General features: G+C 57.3%; 1 protein-coding gene across 1 annotated transcript; it reads right to left on the minus strand.

Annotated features, from left to right (window-relative positions):
• Positions 1-524: 524 nt before the first annotated feature.
• CCM2L (CCM2 like scaffold protein) lies at positions 525-16,347 on the minus strand. The gene is made up of 10 exons (XM_017341701.4): positions 16,238-16,347; positions 14,555-14,725; positions 13,030-13,113; positions 12,754-12,937; positions 11,373-11,809; positions 8,784-8,919; positions 7,681-7,744; positions 4,622-4,751; positions 3,910-4,048; positions 525-3,126 (listed from the first exon to the last, which is right to left on the minus strand). Exons 1-10 carry the CDS (start codon positions 16,265-16,267, stop codon positions 2,837-2,839), a joined length of 1,665 nt encoding a protein of 554 aa, XP_017197190.2. The 5' UTR covers positions 16,268-16,347; the 3' UTR covers positions 525-2,836.
• Positions 16,348-20,355: the final 4,008 nt, after the last annotated feature.

Below are 20,355 nucleotides of genomic sequence, written 5' to 3' on the forward strand. Positions count from 1 at the left end.
TAGGAATTGAGCAAAACACAAGAACAGGCAATTCACAGCAGGGGAACCCCAGAAGCCTGCCAAGTACAGGAGGAAGCACCGAATTTCAGCATTAACAGAGAAATGTAAGTTAAATTGATGTTGCGAAGCCACCTTACACCAGAACTGATGGGCAAACATTATAAAGTCAGGTGACGCAAAAGCTGACGAAGCTGCGGGGAAACAGCCTCTTTCACAGGCTGCAGGTGCCATTCTGGAAGGACTTAGTGAAATGTACAATGCATATGCCCTCCTGGGTACAGAGCCCAGTGACATTTCCACATAGGCCCACAGGGCATGAGCAGGGATGTCCATCACAGTGTTGGCAGCGGTAACGGGGAGTTGGAGGCAACCTGGTTGCCCTTCACTGGAGAAATGGAGAGAGCTGGCAGCCAATGCCCACACAGAACATTCTGCTAGGTTGGATGCAATAAGCTAGATTTTTGCCACAGTGATGTGGATAGATCTTAAAAACATTACAGAGTGAAAAAAAGCAATGAACGAAATTCTTACACAGCATCGTGTATTTTATGAGCAGGGACAGCCATCAACACATAGGGGCGAGTGCTTATGGTGATGGGGGAAGGAGCGTGAGGAAGCTGTGAGCGGGAGGGGGCAGTGGACTAAGCACCAGTAGCAGGCATTTGGTGGACACTCAACATGCACTCAACTCAAGATGCCGCCTGGTTGGGGCCGGCTTTGTGGTGTGGTGGGTAAAGCCACTGCCTGTGACACTAGCGTCCCATACAGGTGCCAGTTCATGTCCTGGCTGCTCCACTTCCAATCCAGCTCTCTGCTAGTGGCCTGGGAAAGCAGAAGATGGCCCAAGCACTTGGGCCCCTGCTACCTGTGTGGGAGACTTGGATGAGGCTCCTGGCTCCTGGCTTTGGCCTGTACAGCACTGGCTGTTGTGGCCATCTGGGGAAGATTCTCTCTCTCCCTCTCCCTTCCCCCACACCATGTGTGTGTGTATATATCCCCTTTTCTCTGTAAATCTTTCAACTTAATAGATTTTTAAAGAAAATATACCCCTTGGAATACCCTCACTGGAGGGCCTGGGTTCAAGTCTCGACTTCCGATCCAGCTCCCTGATAATGTGAGGGGGCTGGCTCAGACAGCTAAGTTGCTGCCACCCACATGGAAGACCCAGACTGAGCTGCTGGCTCCTGGTTTTGGGCTGGCCCGGCCCTGTCTGTTGAGGACACTTGGGGAGTGAACCAGTGGATGGAAGAGCTCCATCTGTCTCTGTCTGCCTTTCAGACATACAATAAACAACATCAGAAGGGCTTTGCATGGACCAACGATGCTGCGGTGATCACTTGCCACAATCTGAGAATGACTCGTGGGACTCGTTGGACCTGAAGTCTTCTTGCAAAATCGACGCGAACAGGACCTGCCTCAGGCCCAGTACCCCGCCCCTGGCCATGAAAGCCTCTCACAGCTTTACAGGTGAATCCTGTCTCCTCTGTGTGTCTGGCCCCCTCCGAGGTCTTGTCCCTTTAACCCTCCCAGGCTTTATTCTGGCTGTGCAGCTGCTGTCCTGGCCCTGGCTTCGTCCTCTCCGACCCCGTCATCAGATTTCTTTGGTTACCTAGGCCCAGGGCAGCAGGCTGTGGGGCCTTGGGGATTTTCAGCTTAGGGCTGGACACAGAGCCAGGCGGTAAGGATGGCTGACTTCTGTTTCTTCTCCCCTGACCATCTCCTTAATGCCCAAGTTCCCATCCTATTTCTCCCGGGCAGATCAGGTAAACTGAGTCTGAAAGTGTTCAACGTGGAAGGGAGCAACATTTATTGAACACTGTGGTCTCAATCTTCATTAACCCCCGTGACCACCCCATGTGGCAGGTGGGGCTGCCCTCACTGGACACATGAAGAAATAGGAAGCTCCCAGAGGACAGGAGCCCTGGACCTGCCTGGCTCCAAACCTGAGATCCCCAAATCCCCAAATCCCGGCTCCAGATCCAAGATCTGAACAAGCAACTGGCTCAGTCTCAGGGCCAAGACGGGGACCCCACACTCCCTGAGTCAGGCCCCACTGGAGGCAAAGCTCTGCTCCACACTGACAACTCCTGCCAGCAGCCAGGGGAGAGCCTGCTACCAGCACCTTATAAAGACCCGCCATTTAGCTGGGCAGTTTAGGGCAGTATCTAAGGGCAATCCTGAGATTCCCTCATGTCTGTTTCTCTGTTCTTGAACCTGAGTTTCCCAGTCTATAATGAGGGTAACTTCAAAAAGTACATGGAAAATGGAATTAAAAGATTAAGTTTACTTTGGTGCAAAATTAAAAAAAAAAAATCTGTGCATGTGACAGGTCTTCAAAGAGTTCAGGGAAAATGCACATTGTTAAAAGAGCATTCATGAATCTCAAAATTCTTTTGCTCCAAAATAAATATCTTTTAATTCCATTTTCCACAAACTTTTTGAAGTCCCCTCCTGAAATTAGGACAAGGGTGCCCTCGGCTCTGAAAATTCTTTTCTCCATCTGCCAGCAGCTGGAGCCCACTCCTCAGCCCTCTCCCTGGGGGTATCGGGGAGGAGGGGGGCTCCTGGGATCTGGGACTGTGAAGACCAAAGTAGGGCGAAGTTGGCAGAGGGACCCGCGCCTGGGCGTTAAGAGTCCGGCCTCGTCCGCCCCCTGCAGGACACTCTCGGTACTGCAGGGACCCGAGTCCCAGCACAGAGACGGAGGTCCCGGCCAGCCGGGGTAGGACTGAGGGGAGGGATCCTGGGGCCGGGGACCCCAGGGCAATAATGACTGCGACTCGGACAGGCAGGCTGCAGGGCCGCTCCCCTTGCGAGCTCTCTTCTTGGAAGGCGACTACAGGTAGTTGTCTTCAGCCGCGTCGCCCGCGCCCTGGGCGTCGTCGTCGTCGGGGGCCAGCGCCTCGATGTCGTGCGTGATGTCTACCAGCAGCCGGTGGAAGGCCTGCGCCTCGGGCCTCTGCGCCGCCTCGTCGTAGCTGCGCACGGCCGACGCCGACGTGGAGCTCATGCTGCGCTTGATGCGGCCGAAGCTGTCGGTGAGGATGCCGCCCTCGCGGATGCCCACGCCCTCCAGGAAGCCCTCGAAGTAGCCAATGTCCTGGTCGGGGATGAAGGGCCGCATCCCTGCAGCCACAAGGCAGGCTGATTCCCCGGGGGCCTGCGGCCCCTCGCGAGCCCCCAGTTCCAGTCCCCGCTGCTGTGTGCTCTGCCCAGGGCCCCTCGGTCGGAGCGGTGGACAGCGAGGAAGCGCTGGGCAGGCGGTCAATGCTCACTCGCGCCCACGGGTTATTAACTACGGCCGCCCTGGCCCCATTTTCTAGCTCTGTGAACTGCTTTGAGCCTCACTGCCTGCAGCTGTGAGGGTACCTGCACCTGTTCCAGGAGGGCAGGGCTGCAGGGCATCCGGGGATTACACAGCAAGGTGCTAGCACAGGGGAGCCATACACAGTAGGTGCTCTCTCTGTCCCTGCTTCCCAGCTGTGTGACTGCTCCAGGCCTCGGTTTCCTGGTGCACAAGGGGGTCAAGGGACAATTCTCGCATCTGCTTCCCAGAACTGGGGACACTCAGTGAGATGACGCAGTGACTGCCACACACACGCTAGCTTAGGACCGTTAGCGTTCCTGCTGTTGCTGGCTGTGTGACCTCGGGCAAGTTCCCCAGCCTCTCTGAGCCTCAGCTTCCTCGTGGGGTGAGATGGGGAGAATCCCTGGTCTCCTGGCTTCGCTGTGAAGAGGAAATGACTGCCCGGTGCTTTCTCAGCCGCCTGGTTCTGTGCACCCCAGCCTCACCTGCCCCAGGGATCATATGCTCTCGCCCTCACCACAGGCTGCAGGATAAGGACCTTGGCTGGGACAGGCCCGGAGGAGGAGGAGGGGCCTCTGCTGACCCTGGGGGCGGGGGCTCACCAAGGAGGAGGAACTTGCGCCGGTCCCCGTACAGCTTCAGCAGGCCGGCACAGTAGTCCTGGATGGGCAGCCCCAGCCGGTACTCCCGCAGCAGCACAGCAAACTGCTGGATCTCGGGGGGCCCCAGCTTGCTCCGCAGCTGCAGACGACACCACTGGCAGTCAAGCCCAGGGAGGCACCACGCCCGACCTCTGCCCACCAGACCTGGCCGGAGCCCTCACGAGGGGGCAGCTCTGGCCCGATCCTCCTCGCCACACAGCCGGCTCGAGGCACACCCAGACGCGCTGGGGTGTGGACTCAAGCTGCCTAGTTCAGATCCTGGCCCGTCATCAGCCAGCTCTGCACTCCTGGGCAGGTGACGGCCTCCCTGGCCCCTGCCCGCCCCAGCTGCAAAGTGGGGCCCGTGATAGGGCTGCTGGGGACGCACGGAAGGTGCTTGCACAGGGTCTGCTGGACGGCAAGCATGCAGCCCATGCCAGTGGCCAGCGCTCAGGTCTCCTCCCAGCGGCCACCTCGGGTCCTCTCCCAGCAGCCATCTCAGGTCCTCTCCCAGCGGGCTCGGTGACCGCCTCACCTCATCTCTGCCCTGAGCTCTGTCTGAAGTCTTCCGCTCTGGTTTGTCCAGGACGATGCCTGACTCCTGGATGCGCCCAGGGGCACTCCCACCTCTGGGCCTTTGCCCACGCTGTTCCCACTGCCTGCCCCAGCTCACCGTGACCATGTAATCCTGCAGCTGCTCCAGGCCCAGACCGCTGTGGTCACTGCTGCTGCAATGGGAGCCGTGGAAGGAGGGTGTGGACGTGCCGCTGTAACAGGCTTCAAACGTGTCCTGGGAGCCGTTGCTGCGGGGACAGGAGGAAAGGAGCCCTCACTCGCCCCTCCCTCCCACCCCCTGCCCTGAGCCAGCTGAAGGTGGATGGCCACGGCTACTGCTGCTCCCATTCTGGCCTCCCGCACCCCTGCATGACTGGCCCCTGGCCACCTCCCAGGCCTCCCCCTGCTCTGGTGCCACCTTCTCCTTTTCGCTCTAATACTCCGCCCACCTCCTCACCTCTGGGCCTTTGCACATGCTCTCCCCTCACCTTTTGCTTAAGCCAACCCTTGCTCATCATTTGCCCCTAAACGTCCTCTCCCCAGGAAAGCGTTCCCTGACCCCCCTGAGACTGGCTCAGTGTGCTCACGGAGCCTGGCAGGGAACCCACGACATGCAAGGCCTTCCCGGCCCTCCGGCCCTAACAGCCTCTGCCGCAGCCACAGCGGCCACCTGCCTGCGCGTCAAACGCCTCGGGTCCTTGCCCATGCCGTCCCCTCTGCCGGGAGTGCTCTTCCCTCTTTCATCCTCCAGGTCTTGGCTCAAGTGTCAGATGAGGTGGGGTCTCCCTCAGCCCCTCTGGCAGCACCCCGAACTTCTCTGGAGTGCACATGACCATTAGGGTTGGTAACCATTAAATAGTGACTTTGTGGCTTCCTGCTCTAGACGGTGAACTTGGCTACAGAGTTTTGTTTCCTGAGAACATACTGTGTGCCAAGCACAGGCCTTGGCCTCTGTCTTTCCTGCTGTAGCCCCGGCACACAGCTCAGTGCCAGGCAGGTAGAAGGAACTCAAGAAATATTGCTTAGTTACACATTAGCCTTAGCTGGGCGGGGTGGGGAGGCGTCATCGTGGCACAGTGGGCTAAGTCGCCACTTGAGACGCTGGCTTCCCATACCAGAGTTGCTGGTTCGAGTCCCAGCTGCTCTGCTTCTGATCCAGCTTCCTGCACATGTGCCAGGGTAGGCAGCAGGTGATGGCCCAAGTGCTTGGGTTCCTTCCCGTGGGAGACTGGGAAGGAGTTCTTGGCTGTTGGCTTCAGCCATCTGGGGAGTGAACCAGAGGACAGAAGATCTTTCTCTGTCTCTGTCTCTCCGTCTCTCTCTTTCAAATAAATAAACAAATCTTAAGAAAACGAGTCCGCCGTGGGCTCACGCCTCCTGGTGCCGGCGTTGTTCCAGAACCCTCTCCATGTAGCTTCGTGATTCCGGGTGTGGGCCCTGAAGCCAGCCTGTTTGTGTTCAATCCTACAACTCACGAGCCACTGGTCCTAGGGAAACTTAATGCTTGTTTCTCTATTCCTCAATCTGAAAACGGATGGTAAAACTTGGTGTCACTGTGGGAATGAGAAGCGTTCATCTTTGGGAATCGCATGGAGTCCTGCCACGCAGGCAGTAAACGGGAACCGCTGGCATGCTGCCGCTGCTGCCACCGCCATGTTGGTTTCTGAAACGCGGTGCCTAAGGAGCAGCACCCGGCACACACAAGCTGGGCATCAGCCCCCTCACGGCGTCCCTCTCTCCACAGGCACCAGGTTGTTCACAGACTAGGGCACATGGGACTAAGAAGGAAGGCTAGGGGCGGTGTTGTGGCGCAGCGGGTTAAGCCGCTGCCTGTGATGCCAGCGTCTCGCATGAGCACCGGTTCGAGTCCCCACTGCTTCACTTCTGATCCAACTCCCTGCTAATGCGCCTGGGAAAGCAGCAGAGGATGGCTCAAGTCCTTGGGCCCCTGCACCCATGTGAGGGACCTGAAAGAAGCTCCCGGCTCCTGCCTGGCCCAGCCCTGGCCACTGTGGCCATTTGGGGAGTGAACCAGTGGATGGAAGATCTCTTTCTGCTTTTCAAATACATACGTACATATATGTTTATGCTTTTTTTTTTTTTTAAAAAAAGGGTAATTCTGTTGCCACTAAAAAGATAATAGGGCTTATATCACTGACAGAGTAGGTTGTTTTCCAACCCCAAGTCCTTAGACCCACAAGGGTAACCTCTTGTGCTGATTTGTCCTGGACATTTTAGTTTAGCACAGAAAATCCTGCATCCCGGGAAGCCCTGCGCCGCCCAGGGGGATGGTCACCTAACCAGTGCCCGGCCATGTTCCCACCTGGACAGTTTAAAATCCTACATTTTCAGCCGGCGCCGTGGCTCAATAGGCTAATCCTCCGCCTTGCGGCGCCGGCACACCGGGTTCTAGTCCCGGTTGGGGCGCCGGATTCTGTCCCGGTTGCCCCTCTTCCAGGCCAGCTCTCTGCTATGGCCAGGGAGTGCAGTGGAGGATGGCCCAGGTGCTTGGGCCCTGCACCCCATGGGAGACCAGGAAAAGCACCTGGCTCCTGGCTCCTGCCATCGGATCAGCACGGTGTGCCGGCTGCAGCGGCGGCCATTGGAGGGTGAACCAACGGCAAAGGAAGACCTTTCTCTCTCTGTCTCTCTCTCTCACTGTCCACTCTGCCTGTCAAAAATTAAAAAAAAAAAAAAAAAAAAAAAAAAAAAAACCACATCCAAAAAAAAAAAAAAATCCTACATTTTCCAGCCCTACATGCTGGGCACGTGACCAAGTTCCAACCAATGAGGTGGAAGCAGACGTCAGTGGTGGGAATTCCAGCAAAGCGCTTTAAAGTGGCCCGGAACGCCTGCCCTTTCTTGAATAAGCTACCCTTTTCCATGGTTTTCTATTACATGGGACCCAAACAAGAGCCAACCGGCGCAATTTTTTGACGTCAGTTGCGACTTGGACTCTGCAGGCCCCTTGCCAGGATGACTGGGCCATGTGGACCCAGGGCTGGGTTCTGGTGACCCCTGCGTCCGTCTCTCAGGGGTCTGGAAGCTCCCCAGAGTCCGGGACCCCGCTTACCTCCCACCCGCAGTGCCCACGTCTCAGCACAGGGCCAGTTCGGTCCTTCCCTGCTACCCTCTCTAGCCTGACCGTGAGTGCGGGGAGTCGGGGGCGGCACCTACAAGGAGCTGCAGCAGCTGAAGTCGGCGTCGTAGGCGTAGGTCCCGTCCGTGTGGCAGCTCTCACCTGGGTCCGGCAGATAGAGGCACCATCAGGGGCGGCACAGCAGAGCCCAGCACGCCCAGCCCCCGGGGCCCTGACCTCAGCCTTCATGTTGGGTGGGGTCCTGCCTGGCACCAGCACAGCCGCTCTGGGCACCTCCCCCAGGCTCCTGACGAAGCAGCTTCCTACCTGCCTCGTGGCGCCTCGGGGAGGCAGAGGAAGGAACAGGTGAGGGAGATTCTTGCAAGCTGTGTGTGTGTGAAGAGGAAGGAACTCACAATCTTCGGGAAGAGGAAGCACTGTGGACACAGAACTTTCTCCTGGCCATCACTTCGCAGGTGCATGAACCTGCCCCGGCCTCCTGACCTCGGCTCACTGCGCCCCTTGCCTTCCACTGACTGCCCAGGTGAGCCCAGTTCTCACGGCCCCATCCATGACAAGCCCTGAATCGCCGGCAGCTGCCTCACGCTCTATAGCGCTGGCACGCTCTATAACCTGAGCGTTCTAGGGGCGGGGCCACAGCTGCTTCTGCTCACCAGTGTGCCCTGGAGGTTGGGCATGGGCTGGAGGTAGTAGATTCTCAACACATGTCTGTTGCTGAATGACCTCATTCATTTGCCTGTCATCCCCGGGGGATCCCTAACTCCCCCGCTGCACAGGTGGGAGGGTCTTCAGGAGAGAAGAGGCAGCCCCTGGGTGCTGCAGCCACACAGCGGGCCGGGCTGCAGGGGGCAGCGGCGGAGGCAGGAGGGGAATTCACTCCATGGCCGTGAAGGCAGCTGCAGTTAGAGGCTTTCGCTCAGCCTGGGCATCGCAGTAAGCACACACGTATGTGCTTGGGTTTCCGCACAACAGGGAGGAACATCCACCTGCGAGGCTCCGCCTGAACTTGGCACCCTGAGCGTCTTTGAGGACGCCAGGTTTGACTTGGCGTTCTAGCTACACACCGTGGCGCACTACAGCTGCGGCGGAGATAAAGGTCCCTGCAGGCCTTTGCCGGCCCTGCGTCCGGGGCCTCTCGGGATGGCTCGGCTCGGCGCAGGCGCGGAGGCCAGGTACTCACTGCGGCTGCAGAGCCACGGGCGTTCGGGTGTGGATGTGTAGTGGTAGCCAGCCCGGTCCACGCACTCGATGCTCTGGTCCCCGTAGATGATCTGGAAGACTTGGCAGATGAGTGCGCAGGACTCCTCGGCAGCGTCCTGGCCCAGAGAAGGGGAAGGGTCAGGCCGCACCGCTGCCGGCTGTCCCTGTTTCCTCCCTCCCTCCCTCCCACTCACACACCCGTTCACATCACCTGTCAAGATCCTATGGTCGTTGTCTGGCTCTTAGCACCTGTTTAAAAGGGGACTCCTAGATCCTCCTGAAGCTTATCTAAAGTGAGCCCTAATTAAATTTAAATGTGGAGGTTGAGGACCCAAGAGGGGAAGTGATCTGCCAGAGGAGAAATTAGGCTCAACATAGTTCTACTATGGGATGCTGTGTCTAGATAGGAGCTTCCTGGCACCCAGTGCACAAACGGAAGTGGGATAAATACATAAATGCCAGTCTCTGGTAGAAGGAGTTCAAGTTCTTGGATGCAAACTTTTTGAGACAAAGGTGAGAGATTTACTTCTTCATATCTTTAAGCAACAGACAAAGAAAGACAATAACTGATGGAAAGACCATCCTCATGCTATTCCTATTTTATATCTCCAAGAGCCCATGATGTAAATTAAGTCGTAACTCAGGGTGAGCATTCTGGAATAGTGGGGTATGCTACCATCAACCAAAGATTGATCCTTATAGTAGCCCTACAGGTCAGGCAGAGCAGAGAGGACCCTCACTCTATAAAGACACCGTGGCTCAGAGAGGGTAAGTGACCCACCCAGGCTCACAGAGCAGGTTCATGGCATAACAGTGACAGGCAGGTTTTGTGACTCTTGCTCCTGTACCCTTCCTGGGATTGCAGTGCCTCAGATGGGAGGCCGGAGGCTCGAACCCCTCCCCCCCAGAAGTGACTATTTACTCATCTCTCCATCCTCTCATGCAGCAGGCACTGGGCCAGACCTGTAGGCAAAGCCCTCGTGTACAGTAGGACAAACAAAGCCCACGGCTGCATCTGTCTGGAATCTGGTTTCCTTCTTCCTCAGCTGCAGGCTCCCAGTTAAATGACACAAACTCGCTTCTCTGTTCAAAAGGGGTCCCCTCCCCCCATTCACCCTTCCTGGAAGCTGCTTGTCATCGTCTTGGTCCCCATCACAAGGTCTCACACTAGGACTTGTGCTCATTTACCCACTGGGGTCCACTGCGAGGCCCAGGTCTAGATGCACCTGGAACACGCAGGCTTCTTGCATTCTAGAATGAGGTCAGCCTGGCTGGAGTAGAATAAAGCAAGAGGGTAGGAAGGGATGGGGCTGAGAGGTGGGTGTGGTGGCTGAGTGTGTGTGTGAATGAGAGAGAGGGAGGGAGAGGGACAGAGGTGTTAAAGTTCACTGCAAGGTTTCCACCACGGCAATGCAAGGCTGAAGCTGCCATTAGGTGTCATGGGGAGAGCAAGGGAGTCGTAACAGCGGGTTTTTCACGGCGTGGGGGAGCTTGTGGACTCAGCTTTGGAACTGTCAGGAGCTGAATGGAGATTAGGTGAAAGGTGCATTCTGGGGAATTCTCAGGGTTTTTAAGGCATGGGAGTGGACCTCATCCAGAACAGTGTTGACAAAGGAGAGAAGAGGGGCAGAGAGCAAGCCTGGGGCACTCCAGTGGTCCGAAGCTGGAGAGGAGAGGAGAGGAGAGACCAGCTCCTGAGAAGGCCCAGGGAGGCAGAAGGACCAGGGAAGGAGGAAGCTGGTGTCAGGTGAGAGCGTTTCCAGGGCTGGGGGCAGCTGTAGTGCCCCAGTGTCCTGCATATTATCCACCTGCCCCTCGGGTTTGCTCAGCACCGTTCCCATAGACAGGGAGCCGCTGGCCGCTGGTCAGAGAAGCTTGGGAGGCTGAGGAATGAGAGGCGCGTGCTGGACTGTGAGCTCCCCAAGACCAGCCCCATGACGTCTTGTGACCTCAGCACCCACGGCACCAGCCCAGTGCCCAGCATGTAGTTGGTACTCAACACGGCCCAGTGAGTTGAAGCCAGGGTGAATGGGGAGGGGTCCACGTCCACACCGCAAGGACGCAGTAGGAGGTCTGCCTCAGTGGCCGCCTCGGCTCCCGGGAGCACCAGCTCTGCCCTTCCCGGGTTTCAGGCTGGAAATCAGCACCTGCTTCCTGTGCAGCCTTGCACAGGTTATTTAACCAGAGGGTCCCGGGTTCCTTGTCTACAGAATGGGGATGGTCGTCATATGTGCTGCTCTGGTGGCTGTGAGAATTCAACAGTTATTGCTGTCCCGCCCCGGTGCGGGTTGCCTCTAGCTTAGTGACCGGTGATTCCTGGCTTGGTGATGGCTACAGAGACAGCAGGGACAGCTACAGCACTGGGAAGCAGCAGGGCTGGACGAGGGAGTTAGCCCGGCTATCCGACGTTTTGAGTTTTAGTTCCATTGAGGAACCCCCGGGGAGGTGTCCAGGACTGGACTGTGGCCACTGAAGTCCCGGGTGAGGTCTTCCGGGGCAGACGCCAAGAACCCAGAGAACCGGGCGGGGTGGGGGCCAGAGAGGGAGAAGTCGGTGCGCTCAGGCTCACCCTGTCCGCTACAGCCAGGATGACCAGGTTGCAGTAGGCGTCGGGACTGGGGTCCTGCGGGTCCAGCGGGTTGGGCCCCGGGTGGCGCCGCTCCCAGCTGCCGCCGCCGCCCGCCTGCCTGCGCTCCCAGCTGCCGCCCGGCTTGCCCGCGTGCCGCCGCTCCCAGCTGCCGCTGAACGTCTGCCGCCGCTCCCAGCTGCCCGACGCCCGCGTCCCGGCGCGCTGCCGCTCCAGGCTGCCGCCGCCGCCGCCTGCCCGGGCCTCGGCGCCCGCGCCCCCGCCCCACGCCACGCGCCAGTCCAGGCTGCAGATGGTGTGGCGCCGCTCCGCCGTGCCCACCCGCCGCTTCTCGGGCGCTGCACCTGGTGGGCCCGGGTCGCGCCCCGCACCGCCGGGGCTGGCATCCACGCCGGCGGGCACTGGGTCCACGCCCAGACCTAGGAGAGGCCGGGGGCAAGGTTGGGACATCAGCCGAGGTCAGCTGGAGGATCCGACCCCGCTGCTCAGGGTCTCCAGCCACCCCGGGCCTCAGGCCTACCCCTGGATTCAGGATTCGACATAGCACAGCCCGTTGCCGCCCAGCTTCGCTTGCGTTCGGGCGCCGCCCCCTCCCCCTTTAGGCTTCACCCCTGGCTTGGACTTCTCCGAGGCTATGCAATTCCAACCACACCCCTGGCCCTCGACACAGACCTGCCCTCTGACCTGAGGGTGGTGGTCAGGCTGTCCCTCTACATTGGAGCCTAAATTAGGATCCTGGCCTTGCTTGGATCAGATTTATCCACTGTCTTCAACCCTGCCCACCCTGTCCCCTAGACTGATGTCAGCCACAGCCCACTTAGGTCTCCGCCTGTAGGTCAGACCGGGTCCCAGACTCCTCCCCCCCTCTAGACCACGCCCCTTGCCTGACTCCGCCCTTAACCTGGGTTCTGAGCGTAAGCCAGAGTTTCTAGGCCAGACCTTGGTCATGGCTCAGACCCCGCCCTAGACACACCCCACCCCCAACCTGGACTCCACCCTAGCTAGGCTCCACCCAAGACTGTCCCCCAATCTAGACGCCACCCATAGACAGACTCCGCCCTTAACTTAGGATCTGCTCCTATGCCTGACTCTTCCTGGGCCAGATCCGGCCCCTAGGCCTGTCCATGCTCCCCTGGCTCCTCATCTGGCCTCCGGATGGTGGATCAGCCCCAACCTCAGGCTTTGCCTTCTTGCAACTGTCTTTTTCAGCCTGCCCTTCGTCTCAGGGTAGAGTGGTCAGGACTTTGCCATCGTCTGCTCTCCCAGTCTGAGGCCCGCGCCCAGCCGCAGGTCACGCCTACACCCAAGATTCTTCCCCTCACTTCTGCCCCCCGACCCCGCCGCCAGGCCCCGCCCCTTATACCGGTCTTAAGCACTAGCAGGTGCAGCGCGTCGTCCTGCAGGTAGGAGGCGGCGGCGATCTCGTGCGTGGGGATGCGCAGGATGAGCTCCTCGTTGTCGCGCCAGGTGAGCAGCAGGCAGCGGGCCGACAGGCTCAGGATGCTGTCCTGCTCCGCCGTGGTCTTCAGCGGCAGCTCCTTCAGCTGCTGCAGGGTGGGGACGCCGGGGCTCCTGAGTGCTCGGGGCGCGGGAAAGGGAGCCGCGGGCGCCACCCAGCCCTCCCTTCCCGAAGTCTCACCCTGGCCGTGTCCAGAAGCTGCAGGAGCTCGTCCCGGCTCGAAGGGTTCAGGGAGGAAGTCACCCAGGTGAGGTGGCCCAGGAACTGGATGGGAAAGGGGGTAGGAGCAGGGCACAGGGACGTCACCCGGAGCCCCCTCGCCGTCACAGGGCCGGTAGACTAGGAACATCTGAGTTAATAATAGCTTGGCCATGTTTATTAAGCTCTTAATAGAAGCCGGACACAGTTCTGAGCCTCATTCATCCTTGCTTTAAGAATGAGAAAAAACCGAGGCATGACGAGGCTAATTTGAAAACTGAACATAGCGTCCTATAGCGTGCGCTTCCAGAGCGAAGCGGAAGTCACGCTCGCTGCCTGCAACAAGTGCCGGCCTGTGCGTTTCCTCCTGGCCAGAGAGGCGTCGGGGTCCAGGTGACCACAAGTCACTTGTTCTCTGTCCTGTTCTGGTGTAGAGCCCAGTGGAAAGGGAAGAAGGAGTGGAAAGGGAAGAAGGTTGTAGAATCAGCCCAGCATTTTTTTTTTTTTTTTGACAGGCAGAGTGGACAGTGAGTGAGAGAGAGAGAGAGAGAGAGAGAGAAAGGTCTTCCTTTACCGCTGGTTCACCCTCCAATGGCCGCTGCGGCCGGCACACCGCGTTGATCCGATGGCAGGAGCCAGGTGCTTCTCCTGGTCTCCCATGCGGGTGCAGGGCCAAGGACTTGGGCCATCCTCCACGGCCCTCCCGGGCCAAAGCAGAGAGCTGGCCTGGAAGAGGGGCAACCAGGACAGAATCCGGTGCCCCGACTGGGACTAGAACCCTGTGTGCTGGCGCCGCAAGGCGGAGGATTAGCCTAGTGAGCCGCGGCGCCGGCCTCAGCCCAGCATCTTGTCGGGAGGAGATGCTTGGAGCCAGAAAAGCATTGCCTTCAGTCTTGTGCTGAGAATGAACTTTTTCATTAATTTCTGGCAGGTGCGTTCTACCAACCAAATCCCTTCTCTTCTGATTTCCTGTGAAACTTCAGCCCTCAACTTTAAGTAGCTTGCCTAGCTTTTCTCTCTGTGCAGGGCTGACAGTTAAATCTGAATTTCAGATAACAACGACTGTTTTTCTCTCTCAGTTTTGTGGTGCTTTGAGTGCCATGTGATATTTGGGACATACTGGGATAGTATCCATTGCTTATGTGAAATTCAGGATTACCTAGGCGGCCTGTTATTTGCTAAGCCTGGCAACGCTGAATGAGGAGTGCCCCCTGCTCCTTCGCAGGATTCACAAACAGAAATAGTGCCCTTGGAGACTCAGTCCCCAGCTGGGGCAGAGTGGCCTGGGGAGGTGCAGGGGGTCTGCTCCCCGCCACTCTCCCCTGGGTGGAAGTTGGAGCCCCATGTGGTAGATGGGGGTCCCTCACTAAGGACCCCCGGCATAAGGCAGGGGCAGAGGCTGATATGAACACAGCTGCAGCTTCCCCCGCGAGAGATAGGGTGGCCCAGGAGCCGGTATGGAGGACAGGCAGGTCCCTCCTGACCCCAAGGTCGTTCCCACACGCACCTTGACCTCCTTCTCCAGGTAGTCACACAGCAGAATCTGGGGGTCGATGAGGTAGTCGGGAGGATAAAGGGGCAGGGAGTGCAGTGGCCGGCGGCTCACGCTGGTCCGGCAGGCTGCCTGGCGGCGCCCGGCCTTGGGGAACACCAGTCTTCGGATGGGAGAGACAAAGGCCTGGGAGGGTGCAGAGTAACCATGGTAACAGTGGTTGCCTGGGCTGAGCGCGCCCCACGCTCGCTGTGCTGCTTACAGGGCCTCACGTGATTCTCTCGACAGCTCTGTGGAAGGGGCACCTCTATGAGTTCCATTTCACAGATGGAGAAACCGAGTCCCAGAGAGGGCACTAACTGATAGTCACCAGCTAGTAGTAGTGAAGCCAGTAGTTCACCCTGGGCGGTCCTGCTCCAAAGCCTGCATCCTAAATACCCAGGTGATGGTGTAGCCCCTGCCTGCCAGGTGCAAGGAGTGAGCGGGGTCAGTTAGGAGTCAGTGTGGCTGAGCGGTAGGTGCACAGGTGCTGGCCGGGCCGTCTTCTGTGCTTCCCTAAAAGTTACAAATGACTAATAAGTGCATTTAAGTAGAACCCAGGGACACCTGCGTAGAAATGACCCGGATCAAGTTAAAGGTGAAAATCCAGGGCCCCAGCCCAGACCCATACAATCTGGATCTCAAATTCTGAGCAGGACCCTGGGGTCCAGCATCAGCTGCTGCAGGTCTCCACCTGGGACCTTGAGAGAAATAAATACAGGTTCTCGGGCCCCATCCCACAGCCCCTGAGTCTGACCGTGGGCGTCTAGGCCGGGAGCCGGGGCTCAGCCAGCGTCCCAGCCCCCACCCTGGCTGCCCTTTATAACTGCCTGGGGAACTTCTAGAGTGGCAGGGCTTCCGGGCAGGTTTTTTCATAATATGCGTTTTCTAGAAGCATTTTGGAAGGCCCTCATATGCAGGGATTTCAAAAACAATTTGCACCAAAATCAACTTAGCTTTTAGCTCCATTTGTCCTTGAACTTTCTGAGGTGCCCTCAAATAATCTTGACTTCTGAGTCCTCTGCGATTCACATGGGTGCCTTTTAGAACAGCTCTGACCCAGGCTTCCCAGAAGAAGAGGGCTCTGTGGGGATGGGGGCGGGGCTGGAATCTGAGGAGCTCCCCAAAGACAGCCATGTGAGATGCCCCGAGAAGCAGGCTGGAAAACTGAGTGAGGCATGAAGGGGTGAGGAGCAGGGGCTGGAGAGGGTGGCTCCTGGGCTGGGGCCTTGGGAGCGGGCCCTGTAGGAGATCCGAGGGCAGGGCTAGGCTGGAGCCTGGTAGGCAGTCTCCCTGGCACAGGACTGTCCTGCTGGGGCCCTCCTGGGAGGGGTGGTGGGGAGCAGAGGAGTGGATCTGCTGGGTGTATGTCTGCCCCTCCGCCTGAGAAGCTGTGAGAGGAAGCCCCCCGGGGAAGCAGGTCTCCCTGGCTCAGTTCCCCAGGAAGGTCCTTCTCCATCGGCCCATTCCCAGGACGGCACAGGCCACCGAGAGTGGAGAAACAGCTTAGTGTGTGGCTGCCCAAGGGTGGCAGGGAAGGTCCCTGCACAGGAGAGCAAGGCTGCGTTTGTGCCACTTGTTCCCCCTCCCCCAGGCTCTCCCTTTCCCCAGCTTCAGGGGCGACACTCTGCCCTGCCTCCCACCCCAACTCCCACCTACCTTCTTCCCTTTCTTGACTTCATATTCCATGGTGCAGTGTCCCCTCTGCTCCTGCTACCCTCCTGGCCACCCCTCCAGCCCCCCTACCCCCACCCGGTTTTCCTTTGTTCTTTTTCCTGCCTGATCGGAAACTCCACCAGCCCTGGAGTTCCTGTCCCTCCCATCTGCTGGCGGGGAGGAGGGGATGGAGGACACAGCCTTGGGACCCTCCAGCTGGGGAGAAAGTCTCAAGGTCTCCAGCTGTCAGGGGGGCTTGGCGGCTGAATGGGCCTGGGGAAGGGTTTCTTAAATTTGGAGTCCAAATTCGGAAAATCCCAAGTTCCAGGCCTATTTAGGTCATTGACCTTGATGTGTAACCTTGGCAAGGCAAATCAGTGCCTTTACAGCCTGCTGCCCCCACCCCTCTAGGAATGGGGGCAAACGTGGCCCCTTCCCCGGGCAGCCCTGGGGAGAGGGGGATGAGAGTGGTAGAAAGCGCTTCATCACGGTAGAGTGCCCAGGCAAGCTATGATTTAAAATCCATCATCGCTCTTCAGGAAGGCAGAACGCGTAGCTCCCGACGGCTGCCCGAGTTTGAATCCTGGCTTTGCCACTTTATGCGGGTGGTGACCTCGGACAAGTCCCACATCCAGTTGTGGCTGTTCCCTGTCTGTAAGTGGGCACAACACTGGTATGATCTCGCAATGACCTGTAAGGATTAAATGCACTTAGAAGCGCTCCTGGCACATAGGAAGTGCTCAACAAATACCAACCATCTCCCTGTCTCTGGGTCCTGGGCTGTTTAACATCTCTTGGGCGAATACTAGGTGGGCAAGGTCCCTCCTGTGGCTATGCACTGAGCACTTGAGCACATTTACTCTCTCATTCCTCACCGTGGTGGGGGTACCACTACTCCTTTTTTTTTTTTTTTTAAAGATTTATTTAATTTTTTGAAAGTTACAGAGAGGTAGAGGCAGAGAGAGAGAGAGAGAGCGCGCACTTCCATCTGCTGGTTCACTCCTCAAATGACCACAAACACAAGCACTGGACCAGACTGAAGCCAGGAACCAGGAGCTTCATCCAGGGCTCCCACGTGGGTGGCAGGGGCCAAGCACTAGGAGCATCTTCTACTGCCTTCCCAGGCGCATTAACAGGGAACTGGATTGGAAGTGGAGCAGCTGGGACACCAGCCAGTGTCTATATAGGATGCCAGCATGGCAGGCAGTGGTTTAACCACAGCTCCAGCCCCACCATCATTCCTATTATCCAGATTTTTTAAACTGGGTTGAGACAGATGTTTGGCCTAGAAGTTAAGGCATGGTTGAGATGCCTGCATCCTGAACCAGAGTGCCTAGGTTTAAGTCCTGGCTCTGATTCCAGCTTCCTGGGGGGCAGCAGTGATGGCTGAAGTGGTTGGGTTCCTGCCACCCACGTGGGAGAATTGGGTGGAGTTCCTGGCTCTGGCCCTGCCCCTCCTGCCCCTGCTATGACAGGCGCTTGTGGAGTGAAACGTTGGATGGGAGTCTCTCTCTCTCTCTCTCATAAATTAAAAAGAAAAAACGACAACTCAAGTGCAGAGCCTAGCTTGAGGTGGTCACACAGTGAGTGGTAGGAGACCCTGGATTTTGGCACTGGGCTGGATCTGAAGCCCCATGTTCCTTGTTCCTTAATCCCAGGACCTGTGCACTCTGCCTGTCCCACCCAGGACAGCTGGAGAGGTTCTGAGTGGCCCATGACGCCTCAGCCCTGGGAACTGCTCCTGGCCTCAGCTTTCTTTCTGGTGGGAACGATGACCCCCCCAAAGCTCTCTCCTGATCAGAGGTGCAATGAGGAAGACATGAGGCTAGGAATGAGGAAGCCACTGGGAACGGTGACGGCGACATGCCGGTGCCAGGCATTGCACTGTGTTTGGAGGCTTGGGCAGATCAGCTCAGCATAGCTGCAGGGAGAGGCTCCCAGCCACCAGCTTTCTTTTTCTCTCCCTCTGCTTAGCCCCAGCTCTCCCGCCACGCCCTCCTGCTGCCCTACATCCTGCCAGTCTCCCAAAAGCAGGGAGTGAGCTCAGCTTGCAGGGCCAACAGGAAGAGGCCAGGAGTGTGAGCCAATCCCTGACTCTGCCCTGGACATCAAAGCTCCCACTTAACCCCTTGGGCTAAGCCAGGAGTCAGAGTTTCAGCGGGGGATGAACTGTGGTCTCTTGCTCCGGCACCTCCGTGACTGGCTTTGGCAAGCCTTCTCCTTTCCTTGGGCCTCGGTTTCTCTTATCTATAAAATGGGCAGTTATAGTATTCTTAGACTAGCTGCAAACACCACTAAACTGCCGTGAAGCCTGATAGGACAATACTTTTTTAAAAGATTTATTTATTTATTGAAAGTCAGAGTTACACAGAGAAGGAGAGAGAGGGAGGGAGAGAGGAAGGGAGGGAGAGGTCTTCATCCACTGGCCACCATGGCCGGACTGCGCTGATCCAAAGCCAGGAGCCAGGAGCTTCTTCCAGGTCTCCCACATGGGTGCAGGGGCCCAAGGACTTGGGCCATCTTCTACTGCTTTCCCAGGCCACAGCAGAGAGCTGGATCGGAAGTGGAGCAGCTGGGACTCGAACCAGCACCCACGTGGGATGCTGGCACCACAGGTGGTGGCTTTACCCACTACGCCACAGTACCAGCCCCCTAGATAATATGTTTTGAATACCACTAGAAATAGAAAATGATCTCTGAATTCCCTGTCCACCAGAGCCATGGACAGATGATGTACTTAGTCAATGTCAGTGAAGGTAGCTACATTTAAATGTGAGTGACCTTGAACAAGTTATCAGTCTCTCAGAGCCTCAGAATCCTCCTATGGCAAAAGTGGGATAATGATGGCACCTGCCTCAAAGGCGGCTGCAGGAGTTAAGCGGAAACAGAAGCATACAGTGATAACACATATTATTAAAACTGTGAATCAAAAACGAGATGAGAGAAACCAAGGCCCTGCTCTCAGAGACTTAGCAGTTGTGGCAGATGGGATTCATCTCTTTTGGGCTGCCTCCAGCTGATTGGCAGGTGCTGCCTGGAGTGCTGTGTAGAGGATTATAAAAACTAGATCTACTCCCAGCAGGAAAAAGGAATTGATTAGCAATGCCTGCCATGGGCGGGAGAGGGGACTGGGGCAGCAGGTGTACAGTGCATATGCTGACCCTGATCTGGTTAGAGAGAAAGACACACAGGCAAAGAACTCTGGTATAAGGCAGGGGATTTGTTTGGGGAAGACAGATTCAGGAGCCACTCCCAAGCTGGTGGCACTGAAGCCATGTGTGCAAGCATGGATGGAAAGGAGGTTTCTTGAGACAGAGGGAACCTCTTGAACAAACACACAATACCTGGGTGGTGATGGCTCTGACTGCAAGCCACAGACAATGCCACCAAAGGCAGCTTAGACAACAGGGAAACTTGATTCTGTCAGACAAGAAGTCCAATCAGGGCTGACTAATCAAGCACCTTGACAGTGGCATCAAGGTCCTTGTATTTTCTACATTGCTGGTGGTATGGACTGAATTGTGCCTGTCCCTGTCGAGATTGGTGTGTGGAAGCCCCAACACCACCCCCGCCCCAGTATTTCAGAATCTAACAGTATTTGGAGATAGAACCTTGAAAGAAGTGATTCAGTTAAAATGAGGAGTTAGGGTGAGCCCTTATCCAATCTGACAGGTGCCCTTCTAAGAAAAGGGAATTTGGACACAAAAAGGGAGGAGCTTGTGTGTGGAGGACAGGCCGTGTGGGGACCAGCCGAGGACAGCAGTCAGGGAGCCAGGTTCTGGGAGAGCCAGCCCTGCCAGCACCTTTGTCATGGACTCGCAACCTCCAGAGCCGGAGGAAGTTAAGTCTCCGTTGTTTGAGTCGCCTGGTCTGGGGGATTCTGTTCAGCCCTGGCAGCTAACACAGCTGCTGCTTGGCAGGAGGCTGGACACGAAGCCATCTGCTTCCCCTTCTGTCTGTCTGCGTCGTGGAGGAGAAACCTTTCCTAGAGACTCCGCAGGAGACTTTCCTTAGGAACCTACAGCCGAGTACAGCAGCCAGGCTTTATTTTGGTTTTGTAGCAAAGACCCAAGTAGCAGTGACCTACGCACAAAGATGTTTATCTTCTCACGGAACAGTGG

Source organism: Oryctolagus cuniculus, chromosome 11 (assembly GCF_051225735.1).
Source record: "Oryctolagus cuniculus isolate XC-2025 breed Fujian yellow rabbit chromosome 11, ASM5122573v1, whole genome shotgun sequence".
NCBI classification, from domain to species: Eukaryota; Metazoa; Chordata; class Mammalia; order Lagomorpha; family Leporidae; genus Oryctolagus; species Oryctolagus cuniculus.